This window comes from Lepisma saccharinum, chromosome 6 (genome assembly GCF_977018435.1).
Source record: "Lepisma saccharinum chromosome 6, izLepSacc3.1, whole genome shotgun sequence".
Lineage (NCBI taxonomy): Eukaryota > Metazoa > Arthropoda > Insecta > Zygentoma > Lepismatidae > Lepisma > Lepisma saccharinum.
Genome location: NC_139234.1, coordinates 16,304,912 through 16,322,417, shown reverse-complemented (window position 1 = coordinate 16,322,417; position 17,506 = coordinate 16,304,912). Strand labels below are relative to the sequence as shown.

Genomic DNA, 17,506 nt, shown 5'->3' with positions numbered 1-17,506 from the left:
AAAATATTGTCTAACATTCTTTTAACAAGACTAACCCCATATGCTAATGAAATTATAGGTGATTATCAATGTGGATTTAAACGTAACAGATCAACTACAGATCAAATTTTTCACATCAGACAGACACTTGAAAAAAAGTGGGAATATAATCAAAATGTCCATCAGCTATTCATTGATTTCAAAAAAGCATATGATTCGGTCAAAAGAGATAAATTATATAATATATTAGAAGAGTTTGGAATACCTAAGAAGCTTGTTAGTATGATAAAAATATGCACCAGTGAAACAGAAAGTAAAATTCGTGTGGGTAATAATGTGTCTGACAAATTTACAATTCATGATGGGTTAAAACAAGGAGATGCATTATCTCCATTGCTCTTTAATTTTGCCTTAGAATATGCTGTAAGGAAGGTAAGAGAAACTAAAGAAGGACTAAAATTAAATGGTGTGACTCAGTTGTTAGCATATGCAGATGATGTAGACTTACTGGAGGATGATGTGAATACAATTAAGAATAATGCTAAAATATTTTTCAAAACTGCTAGAGAGATAGGTTTGGAAGTTAACAAAGAGAAAACTAAATATATGCTTACAGGGCGAAACCAAGTGTTAGGTAATAATCAAAATCTAATTATTGATAACAACTCGTTTGAACCAGTTTCCAAATTCAAATACTTAGGAGTAATATTAACAAATGAAAATTCTATTCAAGAGGAAATAAAAAGTAGGCTCAATTCAGGAAATGCATGTTACTTCTCTCTTCATAAACTTTTATGTTCTCGTTTAATATCTAGGAAACTAAAAGTTAAAATATACAAAACAGTAATTTTGCCTGTAGTATTATATGGGTGTGAAACTTGGTCCCTTACATTGAAAGAGGAACATAAATTGAGAGTATTTGAAAATAAGATCCTTAGGAAAATCTTTGGACCTAAAAGGGATGAGGAGACAGGTGAGTGGAGAAGGTTACATAATTTAGAACTACATAATTTGTACTCATGTCCAGATATTATTAGAATAATTAAATCAAGAAGACTTAGGTGGGCAGGCCATGTGGCACGAATGGGAGAGGAAAGAGGAGTTTATAGGATTCTTGTTGGGAAACCAGATGGTAAGAGACCTGTAGGGAGGCCAAGACGAAGATGGAGGGACAACGTTGAGATGGACCTAAAGGAAATCGCTAGGGATGGGAAAGAGTATATAGATCTTGCTCAAGATAGGGAGAGATGGAAGGCCTGTGTTGCTGCAGCCATGAACCTTCGGGTTTAAGAAGGCTAGAGAGTTAGTTAGTTAGTTAGTTTGTTGTTATAACAGAACACCCCATACGAAAAATTTGGGGTAAATTACAATAAGACTGTTGGCAAAAGGAAATCTACCTCAACCCCGACCCAGGAACACTTCAAGACCCGCACTGACTTGCCTTGCTAACTCCAAGGGGAGGATAGAATTGACCATCACACCGATGATGGCTGTGTCCAACCGACACATGATCTCGAAGGCCTCCAGCAGGAGCTGCCGAATAGACCACCTTGTTTCCATCTGGTAGTACTGGATGAGGGAGATGATGCCCTGGTATTCGTCCTCAGACATCACATGCCGGGAGACAGCCATATTGGCATTGTCCTGAAAGGGACACACGAAGCTCCTGAACCTTATTCAAACTTTAAAATTCTTTGTGTCAGTAACATAAGCTAGGTTTCTTACTAATGGTACACATTTAATGCACGATAATTGTTATAAAGAGAAAATGTATATACAAAGAACTTTGATTTTTATTATCTGAAGCTAAACTGCATGATGATACATAAAAATATATCTAATCATAAGAAATTTAAAGTACTGCAGCCTGTTGTTATTTCACACACACAAATATATGGCAAATTATGTCAACTGTCTTAGAACTGTTGTTTTCAAAATTTATATACAGAGTCTGTCAAAATGTATACACTCTTTAACCGATGGTATCTGCATATTGTTTTTAGAGTTGCATTGAATTATCTGTGGAACATGTCGTATGGTGTTTTCTCAACAGATGTCGGTACCTGTATAGCTCTCTTGACTAACACGTGACGTATGATAGTGAATGATTGATTGATTTGGTGTTTTAAGTCCACTGTATGCACAGTAAGGCTAATCGGGACTGGACCTGCAGTTTAAAGTGAAATCCGAACCACTATGTATTTCCACCGGGTATCGAACCCGGGACCCCTTGATTACAAGGCGAGGACGCAACCACTGCACCATCGGGGAGGCCTATATGATAGTGAATCAAAATGGACTCTGCACGCCTGATGTTTGAGGAACGAAAGCTAATTTTGAAGTGATGGTTCAAGTTTGAAAATGTTGCTGAAGTTCAACGTGCGTGGGGTATGAGTTTGCAACACAACCTCCAACATGAGTGATAATTAAACGGCTTTGTGATAAGTTTGAGACATATGGTAACATTTGTGATGTGCACAAGGGAAAATCAGGAAGACCTCGTACAGCTACAAGTCCTGTTTCTTCTGCTATGGTCTTAGAAAAGTTTGCAACGTCGCATCGGAAGTCTGCTACACAATGTGCTCGTGAGACAGGGGTTAGCAGTACAAGTGTACGACGTATTCTGAAAACTGCCAAGTTGAAAGTGTACGTAAGAAGATTGAGGATGATCTTGATCGCCGCATGGAGTTCTGCGAATGGTTTCAGCATATGGCAGGTGAGGATGAAGAGTTTGTGACGAAGATTGTGTGGTCTGATGAGGCCCAATTCAAACTAAACGGTACAGTGCATCGTCATGATTGTGTTTACTGGGCCCCCCGAAAATCCTCACGTTCATGTCAACAAGGCAGTCAATCTCCCAGGGGTGACTGTCTGGTGTGGACTGTCATCTAGAGGTTTAATAGGGCCCTTCTTCTTTGAAGGTACAGTTACTGGCGCCAGGTATCTGGAAATGCTACGCACATCAATTTTGCCAGCTACACGTGAACTTTATGGAAACAGTGAGTTCTTCTACCAACAAGATGGGGCACCCCCCCACAATACCACCAAGGTGCATGGACTTTCCTAGACGAGAATCTGCCAGGACACTGGATAGGATGAAGAGGTGCATTTGAGTTCCCACCATGTTCACCAGATTTAACACCGCTGGACTTTTACCTTTGGGGGACCTTGAAGGATGTTGTGTATCGAAGGAAACCACCTATGCTGGAGGCCCTTCATGAAGAAATTTCAGCAGCAAGTGCAGAAACCCCCGCGGACACATTGACCAATGTTGTTCAAGCAACCATTCACCGTTGTGGTATGTGTCTGGCGGCTAACGGTAGCCATTTTGAACACCTCAAGTAACTTAACATGAAGGTGCAGAACGATTGTATTAAACCTGTGAACAGGAGCAGAAAGCTTGTATTAAACCTCTTATATGTAAATTAGTTCAGTACTAACACACAATAAAGAATTAGTGTTCGTTAAATTGTGCATACCTATACATTTTTTTGACGGACTCTGTATTATATTTACAGTTTTAAGACACTAAATATTATTCACAATCTAACAGAATTCGAACCTATCTGAATACAAAGTGGACTTAAAACTTAAAAAATAACAGACAATACAGATCACTGCTGCCAAACTTTGGAAATTTCCAGTGTCTGTTGAATTATCATTACTTCCCTCTCATCACACACACACACACACACACAACACTCACTATAAAAAATATGTTTTCTTTTTAAGAAAAAAGAAACAATGTACTTCTTAATCTGTATCACTTTATATGCATGAAAAACATGACCAGCATGTATTGCTAGACATAATGCTCTCATGTAGAAAATATTCACTGCTAACATGCATTGGAAAAAAAAAGTATTTGCACACTAAGAACTTGAAGCCTGGTAAAAAATACTAGATGATAATTGGATGAATACAGTGATAGAGAACCAAAAGAGCGAATTCTTTAGAATGTGCTTACCAAAATTGACGAGAGCTCTTTGATGTCCTCCGTGATAATGTGTTCATCTTCGTACAGCATCCAGCTTCGTTGCTGCTCATCCTCCTTGCAGGACGTCAGCTGCTTGAACAAGCGCCGCAGCCTTTGTGCATCATAGGTGTCTTCGATGAAAGTTGGAGTCATCTTAAGTGGCCCCATCAATTCACTCGAGATGATATTCAGTGATTCACCAGTCAACGGTACATAATCTTGCAACTGATTCAGCACAACTCTCACCGCAACTCGGGACAGCTCGTAACTCAGCTGTGTGTGGCGCCGTACTTGCTCGACCAGCTCGTGAGCTATCTTTGGATTCATTCGAGAGTTTCCTTCACCATGAGCCAAAACTTCAATGGCGTTGTGACTAGATTTCAGATGCTGTTTGTGTACGACTTCCGGACACGACTTTGAGCCTTCAACTGAGTTCTCACGGAACCTCACTCCCGACATCTCGGAACTTGAGTGCGATTGCTTTGGCACATTATCAGGAGGTGCTTTTTCTGCCGAGTCTGTGACTAGAAGCCGTAACATCAGCCTCCTTTCAATATCATCCGAAGGTGCTGCCTGATCAGCAGCTGGGTTGGGACTAGTCTCTCTGATCCCTGGCTGAGCTGTAATATACGAAACACCGGGACATGGCAACTCTGCTTGGTTAAGGCTCATGTCACTATCACACTTGGCAAGGTTTGTTGGTGAATGGAAGTTGCGAGTGGGTGGTGGAGGGGCCTTCCTCTTCGGCAGGAGAGGTTCGCCAAGGATATCTTTGCCGTTCATCGAACCAAGCTGCCTCAATAAGTCATTCAATTTGTGGATCAGATCTTGCCTCTCTTTTGGAACAGAACCTCCAGCCTCGTTTGTAAAGTTCCGAGCGACTTTCAGGCAGTTGCTCACAAACTCCATTAGGAAACTAACAGACACCTTAAAACAAGAAGAAAACACCAATGTAGCATGTAAGAGAATACTCTAAAGCATGAACATTATCATGCACTATCATACCTTTAGACCAACAGAATATTACAAAACATTAACACACATGCTAATTTGATTATCAGATATAAATATAGCCATGGGCTCAGTTGATATGTATAAGCATTGTCACTAGAACTGAAATCTTCAAATTCTTCATGCCAGTTACAGGGAATGGACAAAAATATGGAAACACAACATCGGAACGGGTGATATCGACGCAATTTTTCCACTTGAAATCGGACACGGTGCGACATTCTTTTGTTTTGTGGCATGAGATAGGACCCTGTCGGACTAGTAGGAGTAGACAGTTGCACTGTAGATAGCGTGCAGTGCAGTTGATACTGAATCATGTTCGAGCTGACAGTGTTTCAAAGAGGGCAAATTGTTGGTGCCCGCCTTGCAGGTGCCTTTGTTACCAAAGTTGCAATGTTATTTGGCATATCGAGAGGGACTCTATCCAAGATCATGATGACATAATAGTGTGTCCGGAAAGACATCATCAGATAAACACCTGCGTGGATGAAAATGTACACTGAGTGACAAAGACAGGACACTGAGAAGGATCGTGACCCTGTTTTGCATGAAGAATGGTGCATGATCCCATTATCCACCATCCAGGACTTGTATTTGTCCATGCCTCGGAGACTGCACGCCGTTTTGGAAGCTAAAGGCGGTCCTGCACCTTTTTAGCTGCAGCATTCCAGCATTTCTTTGTAGTTGTTTCCATATTTTTGTCAATCCCCTGTCTAGTATCACACTGAAGTACATTCCAGCCTTTCAGTTACAAGAATGTTTAAATCGGTTGGACCTAACGTATGTGGTTAACAGGAAGAGGTAGCCTATTTACTTCTTAACTAGGATCATACATGATAAAAAAATATTCTGAAAAATGCCAGGAGACAGAAGACAAACTGTCTTGTAGCATGCACATATAAAAATGCTTCACCAGTGATCAGCTAGCAAAAATGTCCACCTTGGACCTGAAAACAGGCATGAGCATGTTTCACCATGCTGGACAATACTTTGCGTAGAAGCTATACATTGCAGTCTCTCTAGTAACATACACTCATTAAAAATTAACATAATGCATAGTTAATGAAAGTAACTCTTCACTAAACTCACAACAATCCTTTACTCCTGGAAAATAAACATGCTTTTGAGGTATAGTGAACAACATTAGAGCCATTTGAAACATGTCGCTAACACAAGCCACTCAGATCTGGAGGTATTGGCATGCTATCTGTTGACAGGTTGCAGAGTTAGTTACATGATCATCTCTGTAAATGTGAAAGTCTTCCAATATACACCTGCCGCAAAATGACTTCGGACCTCATGTGAAATATGCCGTAGTAAGCGGTTTATCACTCTGTAGCCTTGTATCTAGTGTTGTTTTGTTTCGAACACGGAATTGTTTCTTCATGAACATATCTGGCAAAACTGTGTATTACTGCTGATAAGTGAGTACATTTCATTTCGTATTGTTAGTTGACACAGGAAGGGTGACTTTCTGCTGTAGTGTGTGTGATAAATTGCTGTGTTTTCGTGTGGTGTACTTTGTGTTGGATATTTTCCTACTGTATTGACTACTGTACAGGTGCATTTGTGATATGCCGGGAAAGTACTGTAGTAGTGTGGAAAAAGCCAGCATTATTGCATGGTGAAGTGAAAACATCCCGATAAAGACGACATGTAAACAAACAGGTCGTGCAAAATCAACCATAATGAAGGTACTGGCAGTCACCAGAGGACTGCCTCCGACTGTCATTCCAAAGCACAAATTCGGTGGTGGGAGGCAAAGAAAAACAACCAAATCTACAGACACTCTCCTAATGAGAGAAATAAAGAAAAACCCTCGACTGACAGCGCCAGAACTTAAAGAAGTCCACCCGCGTCTGCTGGAAAACGTTACTGAGGTCTGAAGTCATTTTGTGGCAGGTGCATGTGTGTTAATTTTGAACAGCAATAAGAATACACTTCATTTAAGTATACAGTCCACAAATAATTAATGCGAGAATCCACAAACACAGGTGGGATTGCAATACTTACGGGAACGCATTCAACATAGTTGGAGGGTATGAAGCCGACATTTCCTCTCTCGTCACACACCTGCCACCAGTTCTTCTTGTCAGTCGCCTTCAGCAAGATGAAGTAGTCATTGTCCTGGAAGCTGAGGGTTCTCGCATAGCTCGCACTGTAGCTGTATGAGGCCCGATACATATTCTCCTGCCTGGAAATAGACAATGCGTTGAGTTGATACATATTCTCCTGCCTGGAAATAGACAATGTGTTGAGACGATACATATTCTCCTGCCTGGAAATAGACAATGTGTTGAGTTCAGCATCATGCTCAGATCATAATCGAAGATCCAAACCACTGACAGCAACTTCTTATAACATGACAAGTTTAAAAACAAGATGCTGCAAATAGCTGTTGCGCATCTCGCACCACATCTTTCCACTCCATTCTCTGCAGCGACGTTGGTTCGCAGTGTTGCAACCTGGAGGGAGCGGAATGGTCTGAGGATTTTCTACGAAATTTGTATTAGTTTTTCCTGGGCTCTTTTCTACCTGTCAGAGTACAGAAATTCAGCTTACTTTTCGCCGACTCTTTTCCTTCTTTTAAAACTTGGCCTCCCCGATGGCGCAGTGGTAGCGTGGTCGCCTTGTAATCAAGGGGTCCCAGTTTCGATTCCCGGTGGAGGCACAAAGAGGTTCGGATCCCACTTTAAACTGTAGGTCCAGTCCTGATTAGCATTACTGTGCATAAAGTGGACTTATAGCAACAAATCAATCCAATACAATTATTTTAAAAATTGAGAAACCATTAATTTAGATACTCCCGTGGTGGCACTTGCGGACTCGCCAACATTATACTTAAGTTTATGTAACTCCTACTGATTTCGCAAATATGTTCAACATTGTAAAAAAAAAAAAAAAATTATCTGGCCTGTCCTCTAAGGGGCTTTCCAGAGCAGATTGTGGATTTCATTGGACCCGGCATGATTTGATTTTTGCATTTCAAAAATATGCAGCCAAGATTAAAGAGCAAGAACATTTCAATGCTTTAAAAAAAAAAAAACAGGCAAGCGTGTTATCAGATTGCCTTCTCGTAGAGATTGTTGTACGATAAACAAAATAACCCCCACCCACTCGGCTTTAAAAAGATATGAGCCATCGCAGTCAATCTACACAGTAAAAATAGTTAGTCATATTTGTTTTAGCTTAATTTTGCTGAGTTGGCACCACTCGTACTCTCAAGGCCAGACCAGTACATAGAAGAGTGGTGGGGAGGATGACGTAATAGGAAGTGCTCCCCAGCGATCTGCGCATATCAGGACTTAACTTGTCAGGCTATAACATAAAATCCATATTTTGATATTATCAATAACTGAAGTACAGACTGTCTGTGTTAGTGAATGCAAACAAAAATCAGTTCACTTACAAGACTTTTGAGAATAAACAAAGAGGGCTCTGAAGGTATTGATGATGACATACTCAAATGAAAAGTATTTTTGCTCTCCTTTTACTCAAAAGTAAACATATACACAAACCATTTGGTAAATGCAGTCAGAACCCAAGTTTCAGCTATTAAGGCTGATACATCATAACTAGAGCCCGGAAGTTTGGCAAAATGCCTCTTTTTATTTACTGCATATATTGATAAAATTTTTCCGGATATAGGTTTTTTATGTTGTTTCGAATGTTTTAGAAGCCTTTTCATTTTGCCTATTTGGGACCCCACTGCCTATTTTTAATTATAATGCCTTTTTCTGCCCTTTTCAATGAAATTTGACCATTTTTTTTAAAAAAAAAATGTTGGCATTTATTTTTCTTCTGTTTATTACGTGAATCATTTTCGCCTTATTTAAGTAATATTGAACTCACGCATGTTTCAACATTCCTGAAGGAGAAAAGTGTGAGAAAAAATATTTCATGCTGAGTTAGGATATTGCCTTTCGGTTAACATTTCCTTGTGCATGATTGACTGCTGAAGTGGAGAGGTTGATTTCGAACACAAAGAAGATATTTCTGAAATCTCCCTCTTGAACCCGAAAATTTCAGGAAGTTACGCCTGAGCTTAGTTTTCCTCCGCAACCATTCTTGACAAGATGGGGAACCTGGATATCAGCAGCAATATATATTATGCTAACAACCTTGAAAAAATCAGTGAGGTGATCGATGCTCTTCCAGAAAATGAAGCGGCTTCAATTCGTGAAGTGAGAAACTCCTGTGCTATTCAGAACTGAAGAATGAACTGTCGTTTATTTTTGCACATTATGGTGCATTGCCAGAGATAATTACAAAGCTAGAAAAAAAGAGGTGAGACTCTTGTAGCATCCATGAAAATCTCCGAGGAATCTATGCAGCAGATGATGGAAGTGCCAGGAGAAAAGGGGTCAGCTGTTGCGGAAAAGTGCAAACGTGTAGTGAGTGCAAATGAGGACTTGAAACAATTGAAAACAATTTGTGATATTCTAAAAGGTGAAACTGCTGTTACCGAAATGAGTCCAGCTACATTAGCTTGTTCTATGTATGCTCCAATAACTTCTGTCGAAGTAGAAAGATCATTTTCTATTGTGAAAAACATTCTCTCTGACAGACGACTATCAATGAATGTTGAGAACTTAAAAAGCACCTTGTAGTTATGTGCAATCAAGATGGAGTAAATTGAAATGCTCTTCCCAATGTAGATTTTAACATTTTGCCAGAGATTATATATAAAAGTAAGCGACTTCCAAATGTGGCATTTTTAGGTTTATTTTGCCTTTTTGCCTGCCTATTTTAACGAAAATAAATGCCTGAACTTCCGGGCTCTAATCATAACTTATACGTCAAATGCAACACCAGCCATTTCATTAATGTAATATTTGGCTACCATTCATTTTGTTTCATATTATTATTATTAATAATATAATAATAACAACAAACAGTGTGAAACGGGCCTTGATAGTCAGAGCCTACCTACTGACTGCTGGCCTCACTCCCACATGCCTCAGCAGAGGTGGACGATTATCCAACCACTTAAGGGATTATGTGTGGTCAGCACCATGAACCCCCAGTTTTTGTTGTAGGTTATCCATGACCGGGTTATGCTACTCATTCAGAGTTCCAAAATTTCCTTGACTACCCCTCTCATACACTGGCCTAAATCCCAGGAGAAAAATCGTTACGCTTCTCCCCAGGAAACTTGAACCAGCACACTCCCGTAGCCTAAGCCCAAAGCCTGATACCTTATACCACACACTCACGGTGCGGCATTATTATTATTATTATTATATCTTGTCAAAATTTTAAGCTCACTTTATGCTTTGATAAGTTAATTGGGACTGGACCTACAGTTTAAATTGGACCTGAATCACTGTAGAATGTGCCTCCAGCTGGGATCAAACATTAAATCGGCATTATGAGTAATGGGAGTTAACAACACTGCAGGCTCGTCCTTGTGTCCGCATTGAGAATACGTGTGCTTTGCTCATTTGCGTGTGTATGGTGCATGAAGAAGAACAGGTTCCAAAAACTTGTACATAGTGTAAAATACGTTCATCCCAAGTAATAATAATTTAGTGCATCGTTCAAAACCGTGCTTGCAGACAGCATCTGTTTACTTACTCTTCGGGTAAGTACCTTTTTCTTTTTACACTTTCTATTCACGATAGCCCCACTAACCATTCACGGGTAGCCCCACGAACCATTCATGGGTAGCCCCAAAACAATTCACGTTAGCTCCAAAAACCATTCACGATAGCCCCACGAACCATTCACGGGGACGAGGTATGCCTACGAGGTTAGGTTAGGCCTGTTAGATTAGGTTTCATTAGTACTCATTTCATCCCTAAATATGTGCTTCATCAGGTAAATGTCTGTTATATCGGAGACACAATAAAATCGGATATATTGTGTTTCAGATAGTTTGTACTTACCAATTGTGTATTGCTGAACATAGTTTAAGGTGCCATTATGCTTTTCAAATGAAAATAACTTCGATTTTTCACATTACGAGTAATTCTTTTGGTTCCTTTCTTCCGTTGCGGAACACACAGCTGTGGTGGATCATCGTGCGTCATGCTTGTTTTTTGTCGATTTGGAGTGGGTATGCAGTGTTTCAACCTTCTCAACCAAAAAATACCTACTTTCGTGTTCATTATGTAATCACAAACCATTGATGGAGATAGCCCCACGGACCATTGACGGATAGCCCCAAAAACCATTCACGATAGCCCCACAAATAATTGACGGATAGCCCCAAAAACCATTCACGATATCCCCAAAAACCATTCACGAGAGCCCCACGGATCATTTCCAGCAAGGTTAGGTTAGGTTAGGTTAGCATAGTTAAAAAAAAAATCTCGTAAAAAAGTTAGGAAACACTGGCGAGACCGCGCGATTTTCGACGCTCGCGCCATCTGCAGGTACATAATGGAAACAACGGCATAATGTTGTCGCTTTGCACAAAATGCAAGTTTATTACATCCAAAGCGCTTATTTCTTGTTGTGCAGCATTCTACGGTGAGAAAATACCTCCACGAACTTTCAAAATGCTACAGAAACTCATTTTCGTAAATAGTTTCTTCTGTAAAAATGAAGAAATGGGTCTCCGATATAACAGACATTTACCGCTTCATCATCGAAAAATTTCCTGGTACTATTATCGTATGCGGGAAACACCTACGAATCATATATTTCGGACTTCTTTACATTGCTAACGTGTTATTTTCGAATGCGGAACATTTCTTAAGGCGAAATAATGCATTTCTAACTAAGATAATATCTATTTCTTCTATTTACGAGTACTTACTGTTACTTATTGTTTCGAATCTGTAACAAATTATGGCCGTGATAGCGTACTGGTTTAGGGAGCGTTCTGAGAGTGTTTTGTCGATTTATGCAGTGTTGCAACCTCGTTCACCGGAAAATATCAACTTTCGTGCCCGGACTTGAAATTATGCTAATACCTCGCAAACCATTGACGTTAGCCCGACAAACCATTGACATTAGCCCCAAAAACCATTCACATTAGCCCCAAAAACCATTCACGTTAGCCCCAAAAACCATTTTCCGTAAGGTTACATTAGGTTAAGTTAGGTTAGGCAAGCATAGTTAAAAAAAAAAAATTAAAAATACTCGACATGTCATGTTCTAGTGAAAACACGGCGAGGCTGAAACACTGGCTATGGGGTTGCATCATCTTAACACATGGAACATTGCAGAAAGCAAATGGCGGGAGCAGAAACAGCGTGTCGAACAGAGATTTTTGCAGAAAACAACACGCATTCACATTAAAATGGATCAACTCTACATTGAGGAACTTCCACAATGCTAAAGAAAATTATTTCCGTAAGTACTTTCTCCTGTAAATTTGAAGGAATCCGTTTCCCTCATACGATAATGTTACCAATTTCCCCAGTACGTTCAATTACGCATCGGTTTTTATCGATTTCCTCCTCCAGGTAATTTTTCCTCGGTTTGGGATTTACGTTTTTGAATTCCTTATACAATAAGCTTTCCAACGATATGTAACAAACATTCCTTAGGAAAAGGACGTCAAGTAGAGTCTTACCCACATGGAATCACGAACGTCCACAAGTTACACAGTATCAACATAGCAAAGAAAAACAAGATATGTAAAGCCTCCCCGATGGCGTAGTAGAGTAGTAGCGTCGTCGCCTTGTAAGGGTCCCGAGTTCGATACCCGGTGGAGGCACAAGTGGTTCGGATCCCACTTTAAACTGTAGGTCCGGTCCCAATTAACCTTACTGTGCATAAAGTGGACTTAAAACACCAACTCAACAAGAAGAAGATATGTGTATAGAATATGGATTTAAATACCAACATACTGAAGTATGCAAGCAATTTTTACTAGACAATTCATCATCGTTATAGTTTTCTATCTATGTTTATTCGTGACTGAAGTTCAGTCCGTCAACTGGATAGGTTATAAACCACAGCTTCTAAGGAAGTATTAATTCACAGTGATTTTTTTATGAAAGGAAAGGTTACTGGGAAAGACATGTCTCCACAGTTGCTCTGAACAAATATGCACTATGAATGCATAGTATTATGCTACAATGACTAAAATCGTATACTTACTTGCTTTGAATCAGGGTATTTTCCAAAGAAACTTGTATTATTTATTGCTTCCTTGCTCTGGCGTATTTTCCATAACAACTCCGAATTAAGCTCGTCATTTGTTTTGAAGACAAACAATGTTGCCAAGTCACATTACATCACTTCACAAATTAAGGGCCGGTTGCACCATCGCCACTATCTGCCACTTTACAAAGTGCTGGATAACGACAGGCGGGAGATTTAGGCGGCGGTGGGTTGCACCAAGCATTTTTATCCTCGGCCTTGTAAGGTGGAACTTTCTCCTGCTTGCCGTACGACCTGGCAACAGAAACTGGAGAAAGTTGTGTTTTCGATTGTGTTTTGTTTGTTTATTACGTGCTAATGTCTGCTTGTCAATTCCAAATGCATGCTTTTTCAACTGAAATATGTTTTAAAAAACTAAATATTTATTGCAATAAAATGAAACAGCTGATAGAAGTAGGTAATGCATGTGTCGTACTCTCACATAATATCAAATGTATGTTATATGATACAATATAACCCGTAATCTTTCGAAGTAGTGGGAAGCTTGCAAAATTTTCAATTTATTTTCCACGTAGTACTCCAATTAACATAATGCAAAAAAGAATATTCCTCGTCTTATCTTTCAGTAAGACATACGGTCACTTTTTTAAAAATATTAAACACTACTAAACAGTGACCAAAATTTTACGAAGTCGTAACAAATGAAAGTTACATTTATTCAATTTTTATTGCAAGGCTGACATATCTGAGTTTGTGTAAATATACGGAATGAGGAGAGCAATCTTCTATTCTGCTCTTACTAATTTATCATTCGTTTCTGTTAATAATTTATCAATCCGTAACCCCTTCTTTAGCGAATAGCGAGTATAGTATTATCAACGTTGACCATCTTATAGGTTTCTTCTTTATTTATAATGCAGCTTTTGTGCAAGATTAATATTGAAAGTTGGTTGAGTAATAACAATGAGGATGAAAATTAATTTTTTGTATTCAAAACAAATTCGAATAGCACAAAAAAATCGTTAATCAACGGCTCCATGTACAAGGTACATTTTGGGAAATACTATCATCTTAGCACAAAAGAAAGAATCAAATAGTAATGTAAAGTACCGTAGTACTGTATGTTTTCATGTTTTATTCTTATTAAGAAAAAAGAAACTCCAGGCTGTATATACTTTCAGATAGGTAGTTTCGTGCAACGTTATATGCTAGTGCAATGCAAGAACGTATATATTTCTTTACAAAAAACAGTAATATTCACCAGGAAAATATACCTTGTACATACGTACAAGCTGTGGTCCTTTTTAGACGAGCGGATAGGGACAGTATTAGCACCTTGGGTAATACATGCTAACACCAAACATGGCCTGCCTAACCTATCCACGTATGTATATAATAGTTTAAATAAACAAATTATAATTTGCCAAACCTATTTACATGCTTATTTATGCTACTATATGCCTACGTGGATAGGTTAGGCAGGCCAGGTTTGGTGCTGTTAGCATGTATTTCCCAAGGTGCTAATGCTGCCCCTAGCCGCTCGTCTTTTTAGGCCAGTTATTTTGAAAAATCAAATACAAGATCATGTGTATTGCATATGAATGTTAAAAAAACAACAACAGAAACAACTTGAGTGCACGTTTTATGCATCTTCAGGCATGTAGATTCGTGCAAGGTTTATTACAATGGTGCATTTTCTTTGTATCTACGAAACGTAACACCATTCGGAAATTGTTCCTTGTATATACGTATCAACGCTGTAAAGATACTGCTGTACCTGTCTTTATTATTATTATTCTTTGCCAGTTTTAAAGTTAAAGTACAAAATCTCGCACAATGTAATGAAAAATATGTTACTTCGCATAAAACGTTTCCTCTAAGTAGTACATACCGAAAAAAAAACTTTGGCATTTACGTCTTATGCTCTCCCATGAACATTAGGGTAGGGTTGGTTAGGTTAGGTACAAAACCAGTAGGAAATTGTTCCTTGTACATGCATGTCAACATCGTAAGGATGCTTGTTAACAGTAAATTTTTTTTGCCAATTTTGGAAGTTAACATACAAAATCACACATATGCAATGTATACGTTTCTTAAAAGATTGGTATTACGTCTTATGTACTACTAGGTATGTAGTTTGCTGCAAGGTTATTATTGTAAATATGTGTGTTTGTAAAAACACACCACCATTCGGAAATTGTTCCTTGTACGTACATATGTATGAACTGGACGGTAAGAGTAGCTACTGCTAAATATTATACGTGCATTCTTTGCCAGTTGTTATTCGGAAACAACACATTACTTGTTTATTTGCAATGTTACATTCACACCAATGGCGACGGAAGTGACTCTAATAATATTACACGTGTTTTAATCTTAAATATTACAAATTACTAGGATTGCGAAAAAGCAACTGATGCATGGTGTACATTTCGTGTATTGCGTTTGGTTGAAAAAAATTGTTACAGCAAACACACATTAATTTACTTGGAACGGCATTTTAATACAATTTTCCAAGCATGAAACGCATTACTTTAACCTGGTTTTATTTTCTGTATCCGCATGCACTCAAATCCTACATAAGAAATTACAGTGAAACTGCTAATGCTAATATCAATTTACAACATTTTCGGAACACACACGAAAATGACCACCTAATATTCATTTCTACACATATATTTACAAACGTTGCTTTATTTATTGCCGTTCCTGGCCTTGTAAGGTGGAACTTTCTCCTGCTTGCCGTACGACCTGGCAACAGAAACTGGAGAAAGTTTTGTTTTCGATTGTGTTTTGTTTGTTTATTACGTGCTAATATCTGCTTGTCAATTCCAAATGCATGCTTTTTCAACTGAAATATGTTTAAAAAAACTAAATATTTATTGCAATAAAATGAAACAGCTGATAGAAGTAGGTAATGCATGTGTCGTACTCTCATATAATATCAAATGTATGTTATATGATACAATATAACCCGTAATCTTTCGAAGTAGTGGGAAGCTTACAAAATTTTCAATTTATTTTTCACGTACTCCAATTAACATAATGCAAAAAAGAATATTCTTCGTCTTATCTTTCAGTAAGACATACGTTCACTTTTTTAAAAATATTAAACACTACTAAACAGGGACCAAAATTTTACGAAGTCGTAACAAATGCAAGTTACATTTATTCAATTTTTAGTGCAAGGCTGACATATCTGAGTTTGTGTAAATGTACGGAATGAGAAGAGCAATCTTCTATTCTGCTCTTACTAATTTATCATTCGTTTCTGTTAATAATTTATCAATCCGTAACCCCTTCTTTAGCGAATAGCGAGTATTAGTATTATCAACGTTGACCATCTTATAGGTTTCTTCTTTATTTATAATGCAGCTTTTGTGAAAGTTGGTTAACGATGCAGATGAAAATTAAATTTTTGTATTCAAAACAAATTCGAATAGCACAAAAAAAATCGTTAATAAACGGTTCCATGTACAAGGTACATTTTGGGAATTACTATCATCTTAGCACAAAAGGAAGAATCAAATAGTAATGTAAAGTACCGTAGTACTGTATGTACGCATGTTTTATTCTTATTAAGAAAAAAGAAGAAACTCCAGGCTGTATATACTTTCAGATAGGTAGTTTCGTGCAACGTTATATGCTAGTGCAATGCAAGAACGTATATATTTCTTTACAAAAAACAGTAATATTCACCAGGAAAATATACATTGTACATACGTACAAGCTGTGGTCCTTTTTAGACGAGCGGATAGGGACAGTATTAGCACCTTGGGTAATACATGCTAAGAACACCAAACATGGCCTGCCTAACCTATCCACGTATGTATATAATAGTTTAAATAAACAAATTATAATTTGCCAAACCTATTTACATGTTTATTTATGCTATTATATGCCTACGTGGATAGGTTAGGCAGGCCAGGTTTGGCGTTGTTAGCATGTATTTCCCAAGGTGCTAATGCTGCCCCTAGCCGCTCGTCTTTTTAGGCCAGTTATTTTGAAAAATCAAATACAAGATCATGTGTATTGCATATGAATGTTAAAAAAAAAACAGAAAAAACTTGAGTGCACGTTTTATGCATCTTCAGGCATGTAGATTCGTGCAACGTTTATTACAATGGTGCACTTTCTTTGTATCTGCGAAACGTAACACCATTCGGAAATTGTTCCTTGTATATACGTATCAATGCCGTAAAGATACTGCTGTACCTGTCTCTATTATTATTATTCTTTGCCAGTTTTAAAGTTAAAGTACAAAATCTCGCACAATGTAATGAAAAATATGTTACTTCGCATAAAACGTTTCCTCTAAGTAGTAAATACCGAAACAAAACTTTGGCATTTACGTCTTATGCTCTCCCATGAATATTAGGGTAGGGTTGGTTAGGTTAGGTACAAAACCAGTAGGAAATTGTTCCTTGTACATGCATGTCAACATCGTAAGGATGCTTGTTAACAGTAAACTTTTTTTTGCCA

At 38.3% G+C, this 17,506-nt stretch overlaps 1 protein-coding gene across 1 annotated transcript in view; it reads right to left on the bottom strand.

Moving 5' to 3' along the window:
- The window catches only part of LOC145988589 (NCK-interacting protein with SH3 domain), a 36,766-nt gene extending 23,662 nt beyond the window's left edge, over positions 1-13,104 (bottom strand). The window contains exons 1-4 of the mRNA XM_083123574.1: positions 13,022-13,104; positions 6,980-7,160; positions 3,947-4,882; positions 1,421-1,623 (exon numbers count right to left, since the gene is read on the bottom strand). Coding sequence (XP_082979700.1) covers positions 1,421-1,623; positions 3,947-4,882; positions 6,980-7,150 — 1,310 coding nt within the window. The 5' untranslated portion in view covers positions 7,151-7,160; positions 13,022-13,104. The remainder of the gene's footprint in view (positions 1-1,420; positions 1,624-3,946; positions 4,883-6,979; positions 7,161-13,021) is intronic.
- Positions 13,105-17,506: the final 4,402 nt, after the last annotated feature.